The following is an 18,408-nucleotide window of genomic DNA, read 5'->3' on the forward strand; positions in this document are numbered from 1 at the left end:
AATTCTTAATTGAATGTCTGTTATGTCAAGTGCATGGTTTCTTAGCAGCGGTTTGATGAACTTCTTGCATATAATATGCAGTAGTGCTTCCCTGTGGCCTCTATCCTTGTTCTCACAGGTCAGGGCAGGCAAACCCGCGATTTTATTCATACTAGGTGTTGAGCAAGCATGTGTCCAGTGGCCTTTGAAGTTGCGTTAGGTCTTTGAGCATGATATCGACGAACTTCTTGAGGCCCTGTAACACTCTTAGGAGCGTTGACTTCGGGTAAAAGAGGCCACCCCAGTCTTGATGGGCAGTCAAACTGTCGACAGTAGCATATCCTTGGCTGGAAATGCAAGCTACAAAGTGCAGAATAAATTGATGTTGTGTTTGGCTGCCAGTTTTTTTTTCAAATTACCTTGAGCCGTCTTTCCCGGAGTTGTAAGTCGGCAGGAATTTCATGGAACGAAACGCTGGGTTTCTTGTTTCGCTGACTGAACATGCAAAACGGAACGCAACAACAATGCATTTTCGCTCGCTACTCCCTCCAGCAACTGCAGTCATCGATGCGTCACCTGTCAAACGGTAACACTAAATAGACCACACAAATAATATACGATGGAGCGCACCAGAAGGCATACTTTTTGCTGCAACGGCAGTCACAAGAAAATTCTGTGCTGCCTGCGTGTCGTCTGCTAGAGGGTCATCTGACAGCCTAGAATATACTGGCTAGTGTGCCGACCGTGGCCTTCCTGGTGGCACCGCGAGCGATGAATGCCGACGGCCGCCGCATGGAGCGCTGCAAGTCAGGAGGGTGCCGCCGAGCCGCAACGCTCTCGCAACATCGGCAAGAGGACTAGTGCATTTTTGCTTTCGTTCATCTGTAATCGACCAAAGCTCATGGAGGCAGCTGACTATATGTTTCAGGGTTTGTTTTGAGTCTCTGTCGAGGAGCTGCACATTTAGCACTTGTCGCTTGCTCGAAAGCTGCTGTGAAATTCAGCACAACTTCGTGTTTAGAAACACGAAACTTGTGCTGTACATAGATATCTTTTATATATATATAGGAAGTACTTTTTCGGTAACATTTTCTCTAATAAAGTAGGCGAAACGCTTCGGTTAATTTTATTGGATTATATTTAGGTGTTCTCGCTGTGTACGTACTACATTTGCGAACGAGTAAACACATGCAATGTGAATAACGCAGGAAACACAGTCGTGCAACACTCGTTTTTATTCGCGTGCAATATCAATCGCGGACATGTTACAGAAGTACAGCAAGCAGGGCCCATATGTGCACATGAGAAGCATTTATTGGCAGCGGCGCAGTTTTTGAAACTTATGCCGCTGCCTTTGCGCTTCCCTCTCTTTGTTGAGGCCCTTGACAAAAAAACGAAACCTTAAGAGAACGTAAAACTTTACAACGGTAGATAAAACTGCGCAGCCAAGTTGAGGAAAAGACAGTGTCTGTAGCTGACTCGAAAATTCAACTAAACTCATTTCATGGAGCTTGTTTTTACTAAAAAAACACGGTAAAGGCATCTTCCATGGCCTTTACAGCAGTTGACAAGCTCTGGCTGGGGTGCACTAGGCCCCCATTGTCAAAATGGCTAGTAAACTACGAAGCGGCGTCGGCACTTGCTTCAGCTTTGCTTACACATAGGCAGCCAGCACACTGTGAACAACAGTTCTTAGCAATGATCTTTCTTGCCACGTAGCCTGTAGTGTAGTAAATCAAAGCACTGTGGCTCTTCTTCTCTATGCACGATGCATGGTCACTGCTAGACACGACAGCTTGAACTACATCTTCAGCTTCACTGACGTTTCCGTGGTCAAGAAGGTCATCTATTTTGTCTGAAAGGAACTTATACCCCTGTCACACGGGCACTTGTAAGGCCTTAGAAATTAAGGTCCTTTGCCCCAAAGGCGCGTGACGCGCATCTACACGGCAAAGCGTCGAGACCTTTGCGATAAAGTTCCGTAGCAATAAAGGCGGCCGTCAGCGGCCTTAAAGTTGCTTAAAGGAGCAACCCAGACGGCAGCGCCAGCTAGCGAGCTCAAAGAATAAAAAATTGACGCAATTTTTAGTTTTGAAACCGTAAAAAATATCTAATTTATCTTATCCAATGGTTAATTTTGCGTTACAGTGCACTTAACCGTAGAGGAGGCTATGACTAAAGACATCCACACTGCTAAGAAAGGACTTGAACGCTTTTCAGCAGCCGCATCGACACACACGTGCTTGCGCATCTCGCTTTGCTGTTTTTTCTTCGTTTGCTCTTTGTTGAGTGCGTGTTTTGAGTTTTCTTGTGTGCAAAAAGACACAAGCAACAAAGCACGCTTCTCGAACACAACGAGGAGCCGAACGGAAAAGTGCGCCTACCGTGGTCGGACCGAGAACGATGAAAAAAAAAGAAACTTTGTTTCAAAATATCCGTTTCTCACCGTCAGAACGCTCGTTTATTATCGTGATAGCTACTTTTTCCAACATAAACGAATGCACTCTTAGCTGAAGTGCTACCGTCTGCTTTAATTTCATAATGTTACTAGCGCCGCTTCACACACAGCGGGGACTTTTGGCATTCACGGAGGCCGCGTTCTAGCTCCTTTGGATTTGCCGTGTAGCAGCGTCGCTGCTCCTTTTCGGTTTTCCTCCTTTAGTGCAATAAGACAACTTTACGGCAAAGGCCGAGAAGAAGTCCCGTGTGACAGGGGTATTACTCGTAGTTTCACACACCTCCTTTGGGCTCAGCAGTGCTTTGATTTCGTCTGGGGTGCAGTTCACTCCTCTAGGTGGCTTTGCCAGGTTGTAGAATGCGAGTAAATTCAGTCATCAGAAACTGTGACACTGTCGTATGGTCGTTACAGCCAGACGACTGTCTAATTGTACCAAAAAGGTTTTCAAGCTTATCCTGGCTTAATCTGGATGTTAAAAGATACTTGAAACCCAGAGTCGACGTCAGGTAGGACAACAAGCCAAGTGTACTCTTGATGGTAACCCTTAGCCCAGCAGACGTGCTTTCTGTAAGAAAACCACCACCAGCTGGTTTTGCAGTTTGCTCCCATTCCTGCAGATACTCTAGGAAGCCTTTCAGAAATTGCACATTTGGACTGTCAGGCTTGAGTGCCTTCTCGCTTGTTCGCGATGTCATAACACGAATCAGGCGATTCATTTCTTTTACGAAATCTACTGTCGGCTGCACGGTCCTATGTGAGGCTTCAATGTGTTCTCTATAAATGAAAAGTCCTTTGATGACCTGGTCGCTGAAGAGCTGAAATGCGATCTCCACTTTCATTTTTTCAAAGCAGTTTGGCTTAAGGTGTGCATTTGTCAGGCTTGGCATAACTTTCAGTGTAACATTTTCTCGATCCGTTTCGAAGGCTGCTAGTACAATACGAATGTGAACATGCCCAGCTGGTGTCAGGTATCCTTTTCCAACAAATCCATTTCTCACATTCTTCAAAAGGTGTGGAAAATCTGACAAAAAATATAGCTGCCTTTTAGGATCCACTGAGTGTTTGGTGCTGCTCCGAACGTGGCTTGGAGAACCTTTGAAAAAAACAAAACAACTTGCGATCAGTTTCTTCATCACAACATTTAAACATTAGAAACATGAAATCTGCACTAGCACCCTGCACACTCTAAACAATCTTGCATTTTGCGTGAAATTACAGCCTTACCCTGTATTCCAAACAGCCGCCACATGCTCCTATTCCAGCTGGCGCCGTCGCATGTTATGCAATCCACGAACAGACCAGCCTTTTCCGCAAGGACTGTGGTTTCCAAAATGATTTTCGCCACTGTTGGGGCCTTCACATTGCCCTTTGAGGCAAAAACACCGAGGATTTGCGTCCATTTTCCTGCGGAAAGGTAATCTCTCACAAATGTACGTGCGTTTTACGTATAAAGTTGCGAGCTGTAACCAAGAGAAAAAAAAAGTTTACCAGTAAATGGCTGAAACAGCACAATCATCCCATGGTCTGCCAGCACATTCTTCTGGTCAGCAGGTGTACGACCTCCAAGGTCAACAAAGCCTTCAATATCACCTGAATTGTAAAAAAAAAGCACAGGGAAAACGCCTTGTTTTATGCGCAGACATCTCTCAACACAGATCAGAATATGGCAAAGGTGCTAAACCAGCATAAAAAGAAACACGCGCTAAAATACTTGACGATCGAATATTACCAGAGCACTGCACGGCTCGAGCAATATTGTAGTGCTTAGCAGAACATCGTATTTTTCTCATACTGTAAAAGCTCGCTGATTCGTGCTTCAATGGACCGGGAAAAATGTTCGCATAGTCTGAAATTAAGTTCGAACTATCGAATGACCGCGAAAAAAAAAACTGACAAGAACCGCTTGCATCGCGGTAAATTTATTTGGTGAAAGACTTGGCAGTAGTTGCTTGTTATTTTAGATGAGAACGGCGCAACAATCACTATTTTTAGCGGTGGAGCTCTGCCGCTAGTGCATCGCACGCCGCAAGCGCGGAAGATTCACGGGCGATGAATACGGCATTACTCAGCAGCTCCGAAGCGGGAAGAAAAAAATGTGGATAGGGAAGATTAGCGAAACAGCCAACCAACGCTATAAACGGCGCGTAGCTGGGTTTGGCTGGCCGGCTAGTGCGGTTGGGCGTACGTTTCAGAAAAGCAAAATCGAAACTATCAGTGTGCCCGCTCTTGTAGATGAGGCCGTCCGTCCGCCATCACGACTGCCGTTTAGCGCAAGTCAGAGGTGCGCGAGTGATTCTGCAGCACAGAATTCAGCTTTGAGGGGGGCTATTTGGACGACCGCTTGCCGAACCGATACCTGTATGTACACAATCTCCTTTGGGAGCCCGTTCGAATTAACCGGTGCGAGACCCGTAGCTTCCGAAACAGCGAGCGTGCAACGCCATAGACTTGCATAGCGTTGGCCGGGACCGCGCCGGCAGTTCGAATTATGCGGATTTTCGCATTGCGGGGTTTGAATCAGAGCTTTTACCGTATACACAGAACGGTCCAAGAATTCATTGCAGCTATACTCACCAGCTGATTTAACATTTAGGTGCTCCGAAAGCTCTATTTCGTCAATGACGAGGCCGCCGTGACGACTCTAAGCATCCATGGTCTTTGTTTTTTCATTTAGGGCATCGAAGACCTTTGTACTGAGGCCAAAGCCACCCTTGAAGCGCTGTAGGTACTTTTTCAGGCAAGTTCGCCCTGGCAGAACCATAATAGACTGTCTGCGGAGATGTTCATACAACTTCCGGCTTGGCATCCTCATCAGCATACATTCTAAAATCCACTCATCATCGTATCGCATTCCCTTGTGTGATTTTCGCCTTGCAGCAAGGAAACAACTCTTTACAACCAGCTGCTGCTTTGAGGGAAGAGATTTAATTTTGCTGTTAAATGTCTCTTCACTAAGAGCCTAATTTCGCTCTTTCATGTGAGCCACCTGTATCCTTGCATTTGCCAATCTTTTCTTGGTTCTTGACAGGCTTCGAGAAATGTTCCTGCACTGTTTCTTTTCATCAGATTTTCTGGCAATTTCACTTGTGCTTTGCTTTTTTCTGCACGCTTGGTTTTGAGCCAGAATCTTTTGGTATTTGCAGAAAGCGCAGGATTCACCTTCAGACCTCACAGATAATGAACACTTCTCAGAAAAAATCATGCCTTTGTAGGAGGTGTGCTTTCCTGAGGCCGGCTTTATGCCGCATCCATCACAAAGATTTGTCAAGGCAACTTCCTTGATCAAAGTTTCGGCCTCTTCGCAAGTTGTGACGATGTGTTTTGACTTTTCCCTTCCCCTGAGGTAAACCGTGGCTACCACTGATTGTCCATCAAGTAATGGCTTTGCAAATGCTACCATCTTTTCAATGAAGAGGTTAGCGAAGTTATTTTTTTCAGCCTCACAATAGGCGTACGCTAATGAATCGACTGTCACGGATGGCACTTTCATCCATGTCACTGGAATAGCGACGTTGGAGAATGGATGGAGACGATCGTTGGTTGTTCGTGGTCATTCGTCACCAGCATTTTGCGCTTCGCCAGCGCTTCCTTCTGCAGAAACACAGCGTGGGGTGGTGCACTTTTCAGTTACTGCAGCTCCGCTGTTGGTGTCAGATGCTTCCATGCTCACCGATTCAGCATTATCAATGCCTGAGCACAACTCGGAGGCTTCCGACGCAGCACGCCTGTGACGCTTTGCTGGAGGCTCTTGCTGGCACAGATTTCTAGTTTTTCTTTTAGCTGACATTTTAGGCAGAATGTGTTCTGGGTAATGCGTGAGTATCGAAGGCACGGCGTCGGGTTTCAGGCGCGGTTTATCGCGGGGAAGCTCGCTGGTAACACCATTTACGCTGGCACTGAATGTGCGCTCGATACAACTGCTCTCAAAATGTTTCTCGCAAACCACAGCAGCTGGCGTCAGCCTTCTGTCCTCTCTTTTGATGTTTCTTTCCCATTCTGCAAGCCGCGTAGCATCAGATGGTGCAGTAAACATGGAAACACGTTCCTTGTTCGAGCGGTAACCGCTTTTACACATTGGCACAAAGCAAGTCTTCTCTTTGCACTGTCGCTTTGGCTTTGACATCTTTTTTGTGCAGTAACATGTAGCTCGTTTAGTGGTGGACACGGGAAAAAAACAATCGAGAGCACAGTGCATGATTTGACTACACGGTGAAAGCACGCAGAACGGATACACGCACGCACAGAACGCGCGCACAAAACCGACGAAGTCACCACAGAACTGCTCGGAGGAGCGGATGCGTCGACTTTCATGTGCAAGGAGCCACAAAGGACAACATACACTGCACCTCAGTCAACAAAATTTCGTGCACAAGCAGGTTAATCGCGCGCGCACAAGGCCAGGTCGCTGCCTTCCGAAGCGAGAAAATCGCGTCGTCTGCTGCGGCAGCACCCTCCCGACAAGCAGCGCCCTCTGCCGCCATCAGTGGGCTTTCATTGCAAACGGTGCCACCTGCTCCCATTGCGCAGCGCTGGCGCTCGGCACACTAGCCAGTATATTCTAGGCACTATAGCCTTGGCAACCGAAACGGCGGTAGTTTCTTTCCAGGCCGCCAGGCGCCGCCAGCATGATAGTGGCGCCGCGGGCTTGTGACCTATTCTGGTCGCCGCAGACAGCGGAGTTTATACACCTAGTATTGTGCGTTTTTATCGTGAAGACTTTCAAAAGCTTCCCAGCCTGAACCGCTGGCTCATTTGGGATTAAACTGCACACAGAGCTTGCGTATTATGATAACTTTTGTATTGTAGCAAGTTTGACAACAGTACTTACTGAGTTGAGCCGTGCATGATGCGAAAACGTAATCGTCTACGTAGAGATCGGCGAACCAAAACCCAAAGACGACTTTTTTTTGCTGGATGGATGGATGGATGGATACGGCTGAACCCTTTACATCGGGCGGTGGCTCAAGCCACCTAGCCATGTCTTGTGAAATTTTACTCCTGTCTTGCTTTTAGCCACCAATCAGATAACCTTCGCTTGGTTACTTCTAACCTCTTAAAATCCACTTTCCCTTCACTATCCCTAAACCCCAATGCCTTGGGTAAGTCAGCTCCGCTGCCTTCCACTGTAGGGTGAAGCCCTTTACAGAAAAGTATCAAGTGTTCAGCCGTTTCCTCCTCCTCTCCGCACGCAATGCACAAAGTGTCTATCTCCTGGTACCTGACTCTATACTTCTTAGTCCGCAAAACTCCAGTCCTGGCCTCAAACAACAAAGAACTTCCCCTACAATTATCATAGATATTTTCTTTGACAATTTCTTGTTTAAAGGTCCGGTATGTTTCTAGTGCCGATTTCGTCAGCATCCCTGTTTTCCACAAAGCTCTCTCTGTTCCTTTAACCTTTTTCTTAACCGATAATTGCTGATTTGCCCCCTTACTGCTGTCCAGATATTTGCTTGTCAATTTTCTAGTTCGCTTTCTCCATTTCGTGTCAACATTCTTTATATACAGGTATCTGAAAACTTTCCTAGCCCACCGCTTTTCCTCCATCCTTCTCAATCGTTCCTCAAATGCTATCTTACTGCTAGCCTCTCTGCTCTCGAAAGACGCCCATCCCATATCACCCTGTACCCTCTGATTTGGTGTATTGCCATGTGCTCCCAAAGCTAACCTCCCTACTCCCCGTTGCCTAATTTCCAGCCTTGCTTGAACATCTGGCCTCATACACAGGACCGCATTCCCGAAGGTCAGGCTAGGGACCATCACCCCTTTCCAGATCCCTCTTACCACCTCATACCTATTGTAAATCCACAGTGCCCTATTTTTCATGACAGCTGCATTCCTACTAGCTTTATTCATTACATATTTTTCATGCTCTGTGAGATACTCAGCACTGTTATTTATCCACACCCCAAGATACTTGTACTCATTCACTACCTTTAGCACGAACTCCTGTATTCTATGCTCGCCGCCCTCTTCATTAAATATCATGACTGCAGATTTTTCCTTACTATACTTGAAGCCTAATCTATCTCCCTCTGTACTGCATATGTCTAACAACTTCTGCAGGTCTTCCTTGTTGTCAGCCATTATCACTATATCGTCCGCGTATATTAGTCCCGGTAATGTCTGTTTAATCAATTCCCCTTGCTTGAAAAAAGATACGTTGAAGCCTAGTCCGCTCCCCTCTAGCTTGATCTCCAAACCTTGCAGGTACAACATGAACAACAAAGGGGACAGAGGACATCCTTGTCTAAGCCCCCGCTGTATCTCTACAGGCCCTGATACATTTTTTTCCCATTTTATGAGCACTCTGTTACCTCTATATATATCTTTTAAAAGATTAATTACTGCATTTTCCACATCCAATGTGCCCAATATGTCCCACAAATGCTCCTGAGTAACGTTGTCATAGGCTCCCCTAATATCCAGAAATGCTAGCAATAAGGGCCTATGTTCCTTTTCCGCAATTTCTATACACTGTGTCAATGAAAATAGATTGTCCTCCAACCTCCTTTGTTTCCGGAACCCATTCTGTAGTTCCCCTAGCACCCCCTCGTTCTCCACCCAAGCCTGCAGTCTATCCTTTATAATTTGCATCACCACCCTGTAAACCACAGACGTCACTGTTATGGGGCGATAGTTACTTACGTCTGCTTTGTCCCCCTTTCCCTTATATATCATGTTCATTCTACTTAATCGCCATTCATCGGGGACTTTCTCATCCACTATCATTTTGTTCACTACCTGTATTAATGTTTGCTTGGATTTTGGTCCTAACTTCTTTATCAACATAATCGGGATACCATCTGGTCCTGTTGATGTGCCACTAGGAACCTTCTTCTCTGCCCTTTCCCACTCTCCTTGCTCAAGTGAAGCTGTTGCTGTAACCGGTCTATCCTCCTTGGATAAATTATGTACCACGTGCTGTGCTGAAAATTTTTCCGTCATCCTTGTTCCTATGTGTTTTATTGCTTCATCCCCTTCTAGTCGAATACCCTCATCTGTAACAATAAACCTTTGTTCTAGCCTAGTTTTATTACTCATTGCATTTAGATGTTTCCAGAATTTTTGGGCTGCTTTTCTATCCTTTTTATTTACTTTTGACATCCATTGGGCACCCTTTCTTCTAATTTTCTCATTAATCAAATAGGATGCGTCCCTTCTACACTTTATGAAGGTATCCCATTTTCTGTCTACTTCGGGTTTTGGTTCCCCCCTCTTCTTGGAATATCTGTGTTCCCTGGATGCTTCCTTGCGCTTTTCTATTGCCCTCTTGACCTCCTCATCCCACCAACTCTTGGGTTTGCATCTTTTCCCTTTTAGCTTTACTCCCACCTTAGCTAGCTCTAGCTCCAGTAATCGAGTTAATTTGGTATAAGTCCATTCTGTTTCACTATCCTCAAAAATTACTTTCTCGATTTGTTTGGCTGCTACTTCCAATTGCTTTTCTGAGTAAAAATTTCCCCCTGATTGTTTATCTTGATTCAGTCCTACATTGCTTTTTCTTCTGAAGCTCAACTTGATACGCTTGTGGTCACTACCTAGACTTCTGGAACCATCTTCATCTATGCTCATTACCCCTAATCTGTTATACATCCTCTGTGACATTAGTGCATAATCTATCGTCGAGTGCAGACTCCCCGCCTCCCATGTTATGAGCCATTCACACTTCTCGGTGCTGTTGCATACAACTAAATCATGCCTGTCACACATGTCCTGCAGCATGCTTCCTGTCGAATCCGTGTACCCATCCAGGTCTTCTATGTGTGCATTCATGTCGCCTAATATAATTATCTCGCCCTGTCCTCCTAGCTCATCAATGTCGCTTGCAATACATTCTAACATTTTCCTGTTTTCCTCTTTGGCATTAACCCCTGTCCACAGGTATACAAAGCCAAGGAGTGTTTGCTTGCCTGCCACTGTTCCTTTTAGCCATAAATGTTCCCTGCATCCCAGTCTAACCCTTTGAAAATTCATACTTTTATGAATGAATGCCCCAATTCCACCTCCCTTTCTGCTGCCCTCGGTTCTATTGCAATATTCCCATGCGTAGTCTGGGTTACAGGGTGGTTGCTCCATGTCTCTAAGATGTGTTTCCGCTAAACCATATACCATTAATTCCTCCTGTCTTAACTGTTCTTCTATTTCCTCCCATTTCAGTCTATTCCTGCCACCTTGCATGTTAATGAAATCTATATCTGAATTAACTTGGCCCTGGCGCTTGCGTCTCTTTACCGGCAGTAGCGCCATCTGTTTTCGGCAGTGGAAAGCGTGACGACAAGGCCGCCGAGGCGAGCGTTGCAAGAAGCGCGGGCCCTTTGAATATGCTGTTCCGGCCGTTTCGTCTGCTTCAACTGAAGCGCTTTCAACATTTTCGGCTAATTGAGCGGGAAAAATATCAGAACAACTTATTTAACGAGGCTTTACCTTTCAAAGAATATTGTTTGCAACGCTCGTATCGGCTGTTTTGACGCTTTCCACTGCCAAAAACAGATGGCGTCACTGCCGCCCTTCAGCGAAAAAAACGTCGTCTGCGGGTTTTGGTTCGCCGATCTCTACGCAGACTATTACGTTTTCGCATCATGCACGGCTCAACTCAGTAAATACTGTTGTCAAACTTGCTACAATACAAAAGTTACCATAATACGCAAGCTCTGTGTGCAGTTTCATAGCAAATGAGCCCGCGGTTGAGGCAGGGAAATTTTTGAGTCCAAGATAAAAACGCACAATACGGTATAGTCTTCCTCCGTGGACTGCAGTTAGGTCTCGAATAAAATACATTAGCAGTATCCTTCTATATTAGAGCGCTTATAATTGTCTCCTACCTATTAATTCCCAACGTTCACCTTGAAAATCGTGATCTGCAGTATTGAAAAACAAGTTTGCTGTTTTGTTGAAGCAATGCCTCCTGAAGAACATGCCTGAAGCGTCTCCTCGATTTCAATGGGCCCCCAGATTGCCACTGTGTTGCGCAGACTGGCCGCGAGGAGCCGCTGAAAGATGACTCTCAATTTTGATTTCAATGGCTGGGAGACTGAGATGCGCGGCTCCCGATAATGCTGTTTCCATGACCTACGGAACTAGAGACCTGCACACTTCGCACTGCTCCAGCGCGCACCTTCTAGTTCATGCCTTTTGCCGCTAGGGGAGGGCAACTACGGGCGGCGTGGCGCTACAATTAACCTGTTGAGCAAGGTGGTGCCGATTATATTACTTCAAGGGCGTAATAGTTTTGTCATTTGTCTACATTTTGAGTACGCATCATTAATCCATTGTTTTAGCAAAGATGTGAGAAAGTATCACGCATGCATGCGCGCAAACAGAATATTCACCGCTAGGATTTAAAGAAATATCATATTTGCATCGTTCATTACTACGTTTCAAAATTATAAGACAGGACAAAGTCACAGGGAGACAGTGAGAGGAGAGAAATCATTTGTAAAAAAGCAGACGATGATGATGACAAAAAAACAGTTCAACTGAGCGTCCTCAACGGCCAAAAAGTTAACGAAAGTTGGCGCACGCAGTCCCATAGGACCCCGCCAAATGTGCAGGTCTCTAGTTCAGTAGGTCATGGCTGCTTCATCCTTTGTTCGGGTTTCGGGCTTTGAGCAACAACTTTTATTTTGTTAATGACAAAAAACATGTTGTTGGATGTCTGAGAGTGCAGCAAATGCTTAAAAAATCTAAGCTGACTGCCACATAATATTGAAAGCGGATCATCAGTTTCGATTTCAAAATCTAAAAGCGTGCTGTGCACACCGTTCTATCATGCTGTTAAGACCTTTTGTCTGCTGCATAAGCAGTAACTTTTGGACGGTTTACAACAAAATGAACATGCTCGAAACATACATATTGCAACAAGTGCTTGAAGTGGCTAGAAATGCCGCAAAATTAGTATTTACACTGCATGATGCATGGTTGTATATTGTACTGCTGCCAATGGCAAGAAATCAACTACTTCGATCGGACACGCAAAAAGAGAAAATAATCCATGAGATGGAATAAGGACAGGAGGAAGTCCGGAATTACCCGAGTGCTCAACTGTAGCCAGGTGACCCGTGGCAAAGGAGGACTGCATGGCGCTCAATGGATGGAAGCCGGAGACGTCGCGGTAACCTTCATGGGGAGTCGTTGGCCCGCAGGGGGCACATCCCTCATATCTAATGTTCTTAGAACTTTGCGAAGCGCGCCTGTTACAATCTTGCTGCGGAGCATTGCGAGAAATGTTTCAATCAGGTGAAGCAGATCTTGCAACGCCCAGCCTGCGCTGTTTCTGGTCATCTTTCCGACGAGCTTTCGCCGAACGGTACCTCCCTGAATAACGTTGACAAATTTCAAATAAACCCATGCCCCTCTTCTCTATTCTTTTCGCAAGAAGCACAGCTCACTATAGGTTTCCTGTGTGATGCACACGTAAACAGTGACTTTGGGAGTAACACAGCAGGCCTGACTGACCGGATTTCTCCAAATGACCAGCAAGTGCGTTGATGAAATCACAACTGGAACAAGGGTATCGAGCATCAGACATGGCGACCGACGTGTGAATATTTAAAAAAACTGTGCTGGAAGGCACAGACACGTGCGCACTTACAAGGAAAAATGGCATGCGTCGGTGCGATGTAGGCGGCGGAAATCGTTTCTTACTGCAGTTTCAAGAATTTTCGGGAAAGAGGTTTCTTGTTGTACATCTTCGCAACTGCGTTAATTCTTAATTGCATGTCTGTTATGTAGAGTGCATGGTTTGTTAGCAGCGTTTTGATGAACTTCTTGCATATAATATGCAGTAGTGCTTCCCTGTGGCCGCTATCCTTGTTCTCACAGGTCGGGACAGGCAAACCCGCGATTTTATTCACACTAGGTGTTGAGCAAGCATGCGTCCAGTGGCCTTTGAAGATGAGTTCGGTCTTTGAGCATGATATCGACGAACTTCTTGAGGTCCTGTAACACTCTTAGGAGCGTTGACTTCGGGTAAAAGAGGCCACCCCAGTCTTGATGGGCAGTCAAACTGTCGACAGTAGCATATCCTTGGCTGGAAATGCAAGCTAGAAACTGCACAATAAATTGATGTTGTGTTTGGCTGCCCGTTTTTTTTTTTTCAAATTACCTTGAGCCGTTTTTCCCGGAGTTGTAAGTCGGCAGAAATTTCATGGAACGAAACGCTGGGTTTCTTGTTTCGCTGGCTGAACATGCAAAACGGAACGCAACAGCAATGCATTTTCGCGCGCTACTCCCTCCAGCAACTGCAGTCATCGATGCGTCACCTGTCAAACGGTAAAACTAAACAGACCCCACAAATAACATAAGAAACAGCACACCAGAAGGCATACTTTTTGCTGCAACGGCAGTCACAAGAAATTTCTGTGCTGCCTGCGTGTCGTCTGCTAGATGGACAACTGACAGCACCGCCATACGGCGGACGCGCGCTCTACGGCGGGCAGAAAAACCCCTGACGCTTCAGGCATGTTCTTCAGGGGGCATTGGTTGAAGCCGATGCTACGACCCTCCATGGCTACGACGCTCCGACTTTCAGCCAATCAGGCCTGGCTTCTATCTTTTATTTGTTGTGGATGGTTGTCGACTTTTGCGGCGGGTATTTGCCGTTGCATGTTCAGCTCTCCAGCTGTTGTGGCGTTTGGCGTGTTCGAAGGAGACATTCACGTTGTAAAGTTGACTAACGTTTTTGCAAGCTGACTCCATGGAGCGAAAGAGGCACTTGGGCTCACGAACGCAGCCGCAGCGTGCAGCGCCGATGCAAGCTATCGCTGCTACCGCCTCGTCTGCGCGCAGTGACCCGGAAGCTGGTTCGCCTGAAGGAACCTTGGGCGCCTTGGGCCAACCCTGCAATTGCTCGGTGAGAGTCTTCTGTCGCTGAGGGACACGCCGAAGGAGTCGTGCTTCGGAGATCGTTCGGGACTCGCAAAATCGAGCATCAACCGCATACGGAGGGATGGTTTCGTTTTCCCGTGTCCCAGTGCGTATTCCCAAAAAGGAAATGGCACCGCAAAGCCTTGTTTGCTTTAGGCGCGCGCAAAAGTTCGAGTGGAGAACGCGTGTGATGTATTCGGCGATCACTTCGACATGGGCCTGTTTCGCTGGCGTTGGCTGGTTTTCTTGACTGCGCGCGCAGCATATTTGCGAGCTGATTCCTCCAGGGTGTCACTGGGAGACTTTGGCGTCATTGCTCTGGACCACTTGATTTGCAGAGCTAAGCAGTGTGTTCGTCACTGGTTTATTATTTGACAGCGAATTAAGCAAGTTTATTTAGAGCGGCCCTGTAACAAAATAATCCAGCTGGAAAGCTATAGTATAGTTGACCTGCGAGTTTGCTGACTGGACGAGCGTTCAGTTTGCCCTAGCTCTTGGGTTCGATCCCTGCCGCGGCTGTTGCTTTTCTTCACATTGCAGTGCAGAAATGCCGCGGATTGAGATTTCGGGGAAAGAACACCGGGTGTAAGGGATCAGTCACCCTGCAGTTGAGCTAGAGTAGGATACACTGACCAAAAGAAAACGACAGCTGGTAACAGCGGGCGTCCTCTATTTCTCCACTGGCCAATCACAGCAGTGAGCAATATCAGCTTTTCAATGGTTAACTATCAAATAAGTCAGAGGCAACCATTATTGAGCTTTTAATTTTGTCTAGTGATTAATTTCCTGTTTAGGTCCCAAGAATCATGGAGGACTTTTGTTCAGCGGTCCCGAATGTGGGCGGAGCATCATGCAGAGCTGTATCCGACCATAGTAGATTTTCACTAAAAGTCGTGTTGTTTAGCGCATGCTGACGCTTGCCAAGAGGACGATTAATTAAATCTGTAAGCGATATAGTTGAGATCCGGAATTAATTTAGGGATCAACAGCTTATCTCTTAGCCGCAATTGTTCGAGCACGTTAAAGTTTAATTCCATCAACTGGTCTCCATCTGGCCCTGTGGGAAGTTTGAGTACATCTTATTTCCCTTCCTTTTTTTGAAAATGTGAAGGGCACCCAGAGTGCAGATTGCCCTTCTGGAGTGTGCAAGGCTAGGAATCTTAAATTAGGCGCCGGCCAGTAAACCTCAGTGCGTGCTGCATTTATGATTTAAATGGTGTATCAAACCAAAAATGCATACACTTGCAGTCTTGTTAAGTGTGATTATAAATATTGATAGTTTTCTTTTTTTTTTTTTGCTTTATGGTAGCAGTGGGAGCTGAAGCAGTGATTGGCTACTGAGCAACCTGGGAGACCTTTCACGACCATGTAAAACACTCAGAAAATCAGCATCCGACATGCTGCACTCAGGTCGCAATACTTGCTTTTTGCTTGGGCATTAAGACATGTTACAAGTGTGAAGCACCCAAATCCTTCTGCCTTCCGTAGTCATCGCAGCTGTTCATATAGTAGTAATAGCCTATGATAGTTCCTTGTTCGAAAAGAGTAGTGATCAATGGCATGTTGTCGAGTGGTGCAATGCCAACCTTGCCCTTTGGTGTTGTTCTTTGGCATTTATGACTTAACGAATCGGGCGACATCTCCGTGTAGGTGAGGCCAATAAAAATTCTCTGGTACACGATCGGTCGTTCGTCGTATTCTTTAGTGCCCGGCCATAGTGCTTTCATGGGCTCTGTGTAGAATTTGAGACCTGAACACAAGGGGTACAACAACCTGTTCGAAATTCCTGCCAGTCGACATGGAGTAATGACGGTAAAGAATATTTCCTTCTTCACGGAAGAAGTATTTATGACCCTTACCGGATATAAACTCCTTACTGATTCTAGGGAAGAGCCGTTTGAGTGTTACATCCTTCCGCTGCTCTTTAGCTAACTGGTCCTTTCAGCTAACAGCACTGGATTCGTGGCACGTGCAACGGGGATAACGTGTCCTCTTGTGTCTTCTTGCCCGAGGCGTTGACACAACGCTCCGATTTTCCGGGCATTAGGTGTTCCTGGGGAACTGGTGCCGTGTCATGCTAACACGTGCGCTCATCCAGCCTGGGTTCTGGTCGTGTGGTTCCCTGACACCTGGGATGTTTCCGAGCACGAAGTCGTACAAGGGGCATTTCATGCAAAGTGCTGTCACCTCGCCAGAGTAGTACTGTGTATGCACTTGCACTCTTGCCTCGGCTAATTGGGTGACGGTACCGTCAAGGAGATATTGTGTCCCTGTGCGTCCTGTCACGCAGTTCTTTGGAACCAAACTCCCACGGATAACGACAGCATTACTGCCCTTGTCTTGAAGAACGCGAACGAGTTTTCTTGTCGCTAATCATTCCGCACCTCGCATTCTACCCGTTGTAGGCTGAAGTGCGTTCCCCATGTTTTGGTCATGACCACTAGGAATGGAGCCTTTTTGTTTTACATGTTTTGGCTGTTTAGTGCTGGCAGGCGGGGCAGGTGGGAGAGCACGAGTAAGACAGGAAGCGGCACTCTGCTCTTTCTTCGGGTGCCGACTTCTGCAATTCTCCGTCCGGTTCCCGATCTTGCCGCAAGAATTGCACCTGGGCACCTCTTTAGTGGAGCTGTAACAATCGGAAGCCCGATGCCCCGGACGATTGCATAGCATGCACACCTTAATTGTGCCTTCTTGAGAAGGTTGACAGAGGCCTTACTGGGTTCTTTCGCTACATCAGGGACTTTGCTGGGATTAGAAAAGTTGTGCGCTTCCTGGAAGCAATCAGCTGTGTCGGCCAGCCCATCAAGTGTCTTGCACTCTCGCTCCTTCAAGAAGATAACGAGCTTCGGATGGCAACATCGGAGGAACTGCTCAGCAATCATATGGTTGCGCAGGTCTTCGAATGTCTTGGTAACATTCGCCATTTCAATCCGATGGTCGAAGTAACCAGAAAGCCTGGCTGCTAACTGTTTCCCTGTCTCACCATCCTGAGCTCGAGCCCTCCGAAATTTGCCATTGTAACCCTGAGCAGTGAATCTAAATCGCTGCTGGAGCGCCTTCTTTATTTTTTGATAATCTACCGATTCAGTGGCAGTCATTCGACCGATCACAGTTAACGCCTCCCGTGTGATGCACATGCCTACGGCCAAAGGCCATTTATCTTGAGGCCAGTCCTGTCCCATTGCTGCAGACTCAAAATGCTGAACGTATGCATGCAAATCATCGCGCCGCTGATCGAACAACTGTAACAGTTTTTGTGGGTTGAGAGAAATGTCATGGTTTGATGCTGGAAGGGTTTCGACATGATCAGTCTCATTACTGCAAGTTTATTCTTGGAATCTGAGTTTCAATTCCAGAATCTCTTTCTCTCTCGCAGTGGCTGCCTGACTTTCCTCTCTTTCTGCAGCCTGCTCTGCCCTCCGTGCTGCACGTTCATTGTCTATCCACTCCCTCAGCTCAGCACCCGAGAAACCCAGTTGTGCGCCCAACGTGGCTAAATGCTCTAGGTCCATCGTCGCTCAAGCTTAGCGCTTTGCGTGAATATGGGGCTGTTACTCGGCCCTCTCGCTGACGAATCCTGGCAGGCTCACCATATTGTGATGTAGTTAAGGGTCCAGGTCCGTTCAGGAGCTCTGGGCAATAAACAGGTCGCATTCACCATCGAAGCACTGTTTTTCTTCAGCAACGAGGACAAAATTCGGCATATCTAGCCCACTAGCACGCTAACACACACACATACACTACGGGGCACTTAAAGCAGCCTAGAGGGGTTCGACAAGAGGAACACCAATGTCCTACTGTGGGTTCCGGTGCGTGCTGCTCCGTTGTGCTGCCACCATGTGCTGCAGGTAGATGACTGTCGACGTTGGTTGTCAGCGACAACTGGTCACCGGGGAAGCTATCCACAGGCAATCGGCTCGTGGTAACATCCTGGATACCAGGAGGCCGGTATCGGCAGGTAGCCAGGTGGCAGAAACAGCCTGGCCAACGGCAGACCTGCATCAGCAGGCAGGAGTGCGTCTGTGGGCCGCCTGGCTGCCGGTAAGCTGGCATCAGCAGGCAGGTGCTTGTTGGCAGGCTGCCTGGCCATGGAAAAGCAGGCA

General features: G+C 46.9%; 1 protein-coding gene and 2 long non-coding RNA genes across 3 annotated transcripts in view; 2 read left to right on the plus strand and 1 right to left on the minus strand.

Moving 5' to 3' along the window:
* The window catches only part of LOC144115762 (uncharacterized), a 78,786-nt gene that overhangs the window by 26,592 nt on the left and 33,786 nt on the right, over positions 1 to 18,408 (plus strand). The window contains exon 3 of the mRNA XM_077650262.1: positions 14,128 to 14,291. Coding sequence (XP_077506388.1) covers positions 14,136 to 14,291 — 156 coding nt within the window. The 5' untranslated portion in view covers positions 14,128 to 14,135. The remainder of the gene's footprint in view (positions 1 to 14,127; positions 14,292 to 18,408) is intronic.
* On the minus strand, positions 2,703 to 4,019 carry LOC144102643 (uncharacterized). Its single transcript, XR_013308225.1, has 3 exons — positions 3,926 to 4,019; positions 3,662 to 3,841; positions 2,703 to 3,530 (listed from the first exon to the last, which is right to left on the minus strand). It is a non-coding gene; the product is annotated as an uncharacterized LOC144102643 (long non-coding RNA).
* Positions 15,476 to 18,408, plus strand: part of LOC144115763 (uncharacterized) — a 69,253-nt gene continuing 66,320 nt past the window's right edge. The window contains exon 1 of the long non-coding RNA XR_013311535.1: positions 15,476 to 15,673. This is a non-coding gene — a long non-coding RNA (uncharacterized LOC144115763). The remainder of the gene's footprint in view (positions 15,674 to 18,408) is intronic.

Source organism: Amblyomma americanum, chromosome 1 (assembly GCF_052857255.1).
Source record: "Amblyomma americanum isolate KBUSLIRL-KWMA chromosome 1, ASM5285725v1, whole genome shotgun sequence".
Taxonomy (NCBI): domain Eukaryota; kingdom Metazoa; phylum Arthropoda; class Arachnida; order Ixodida; family Ixodidae; genus Amblyomma; species Amblyomma americanum.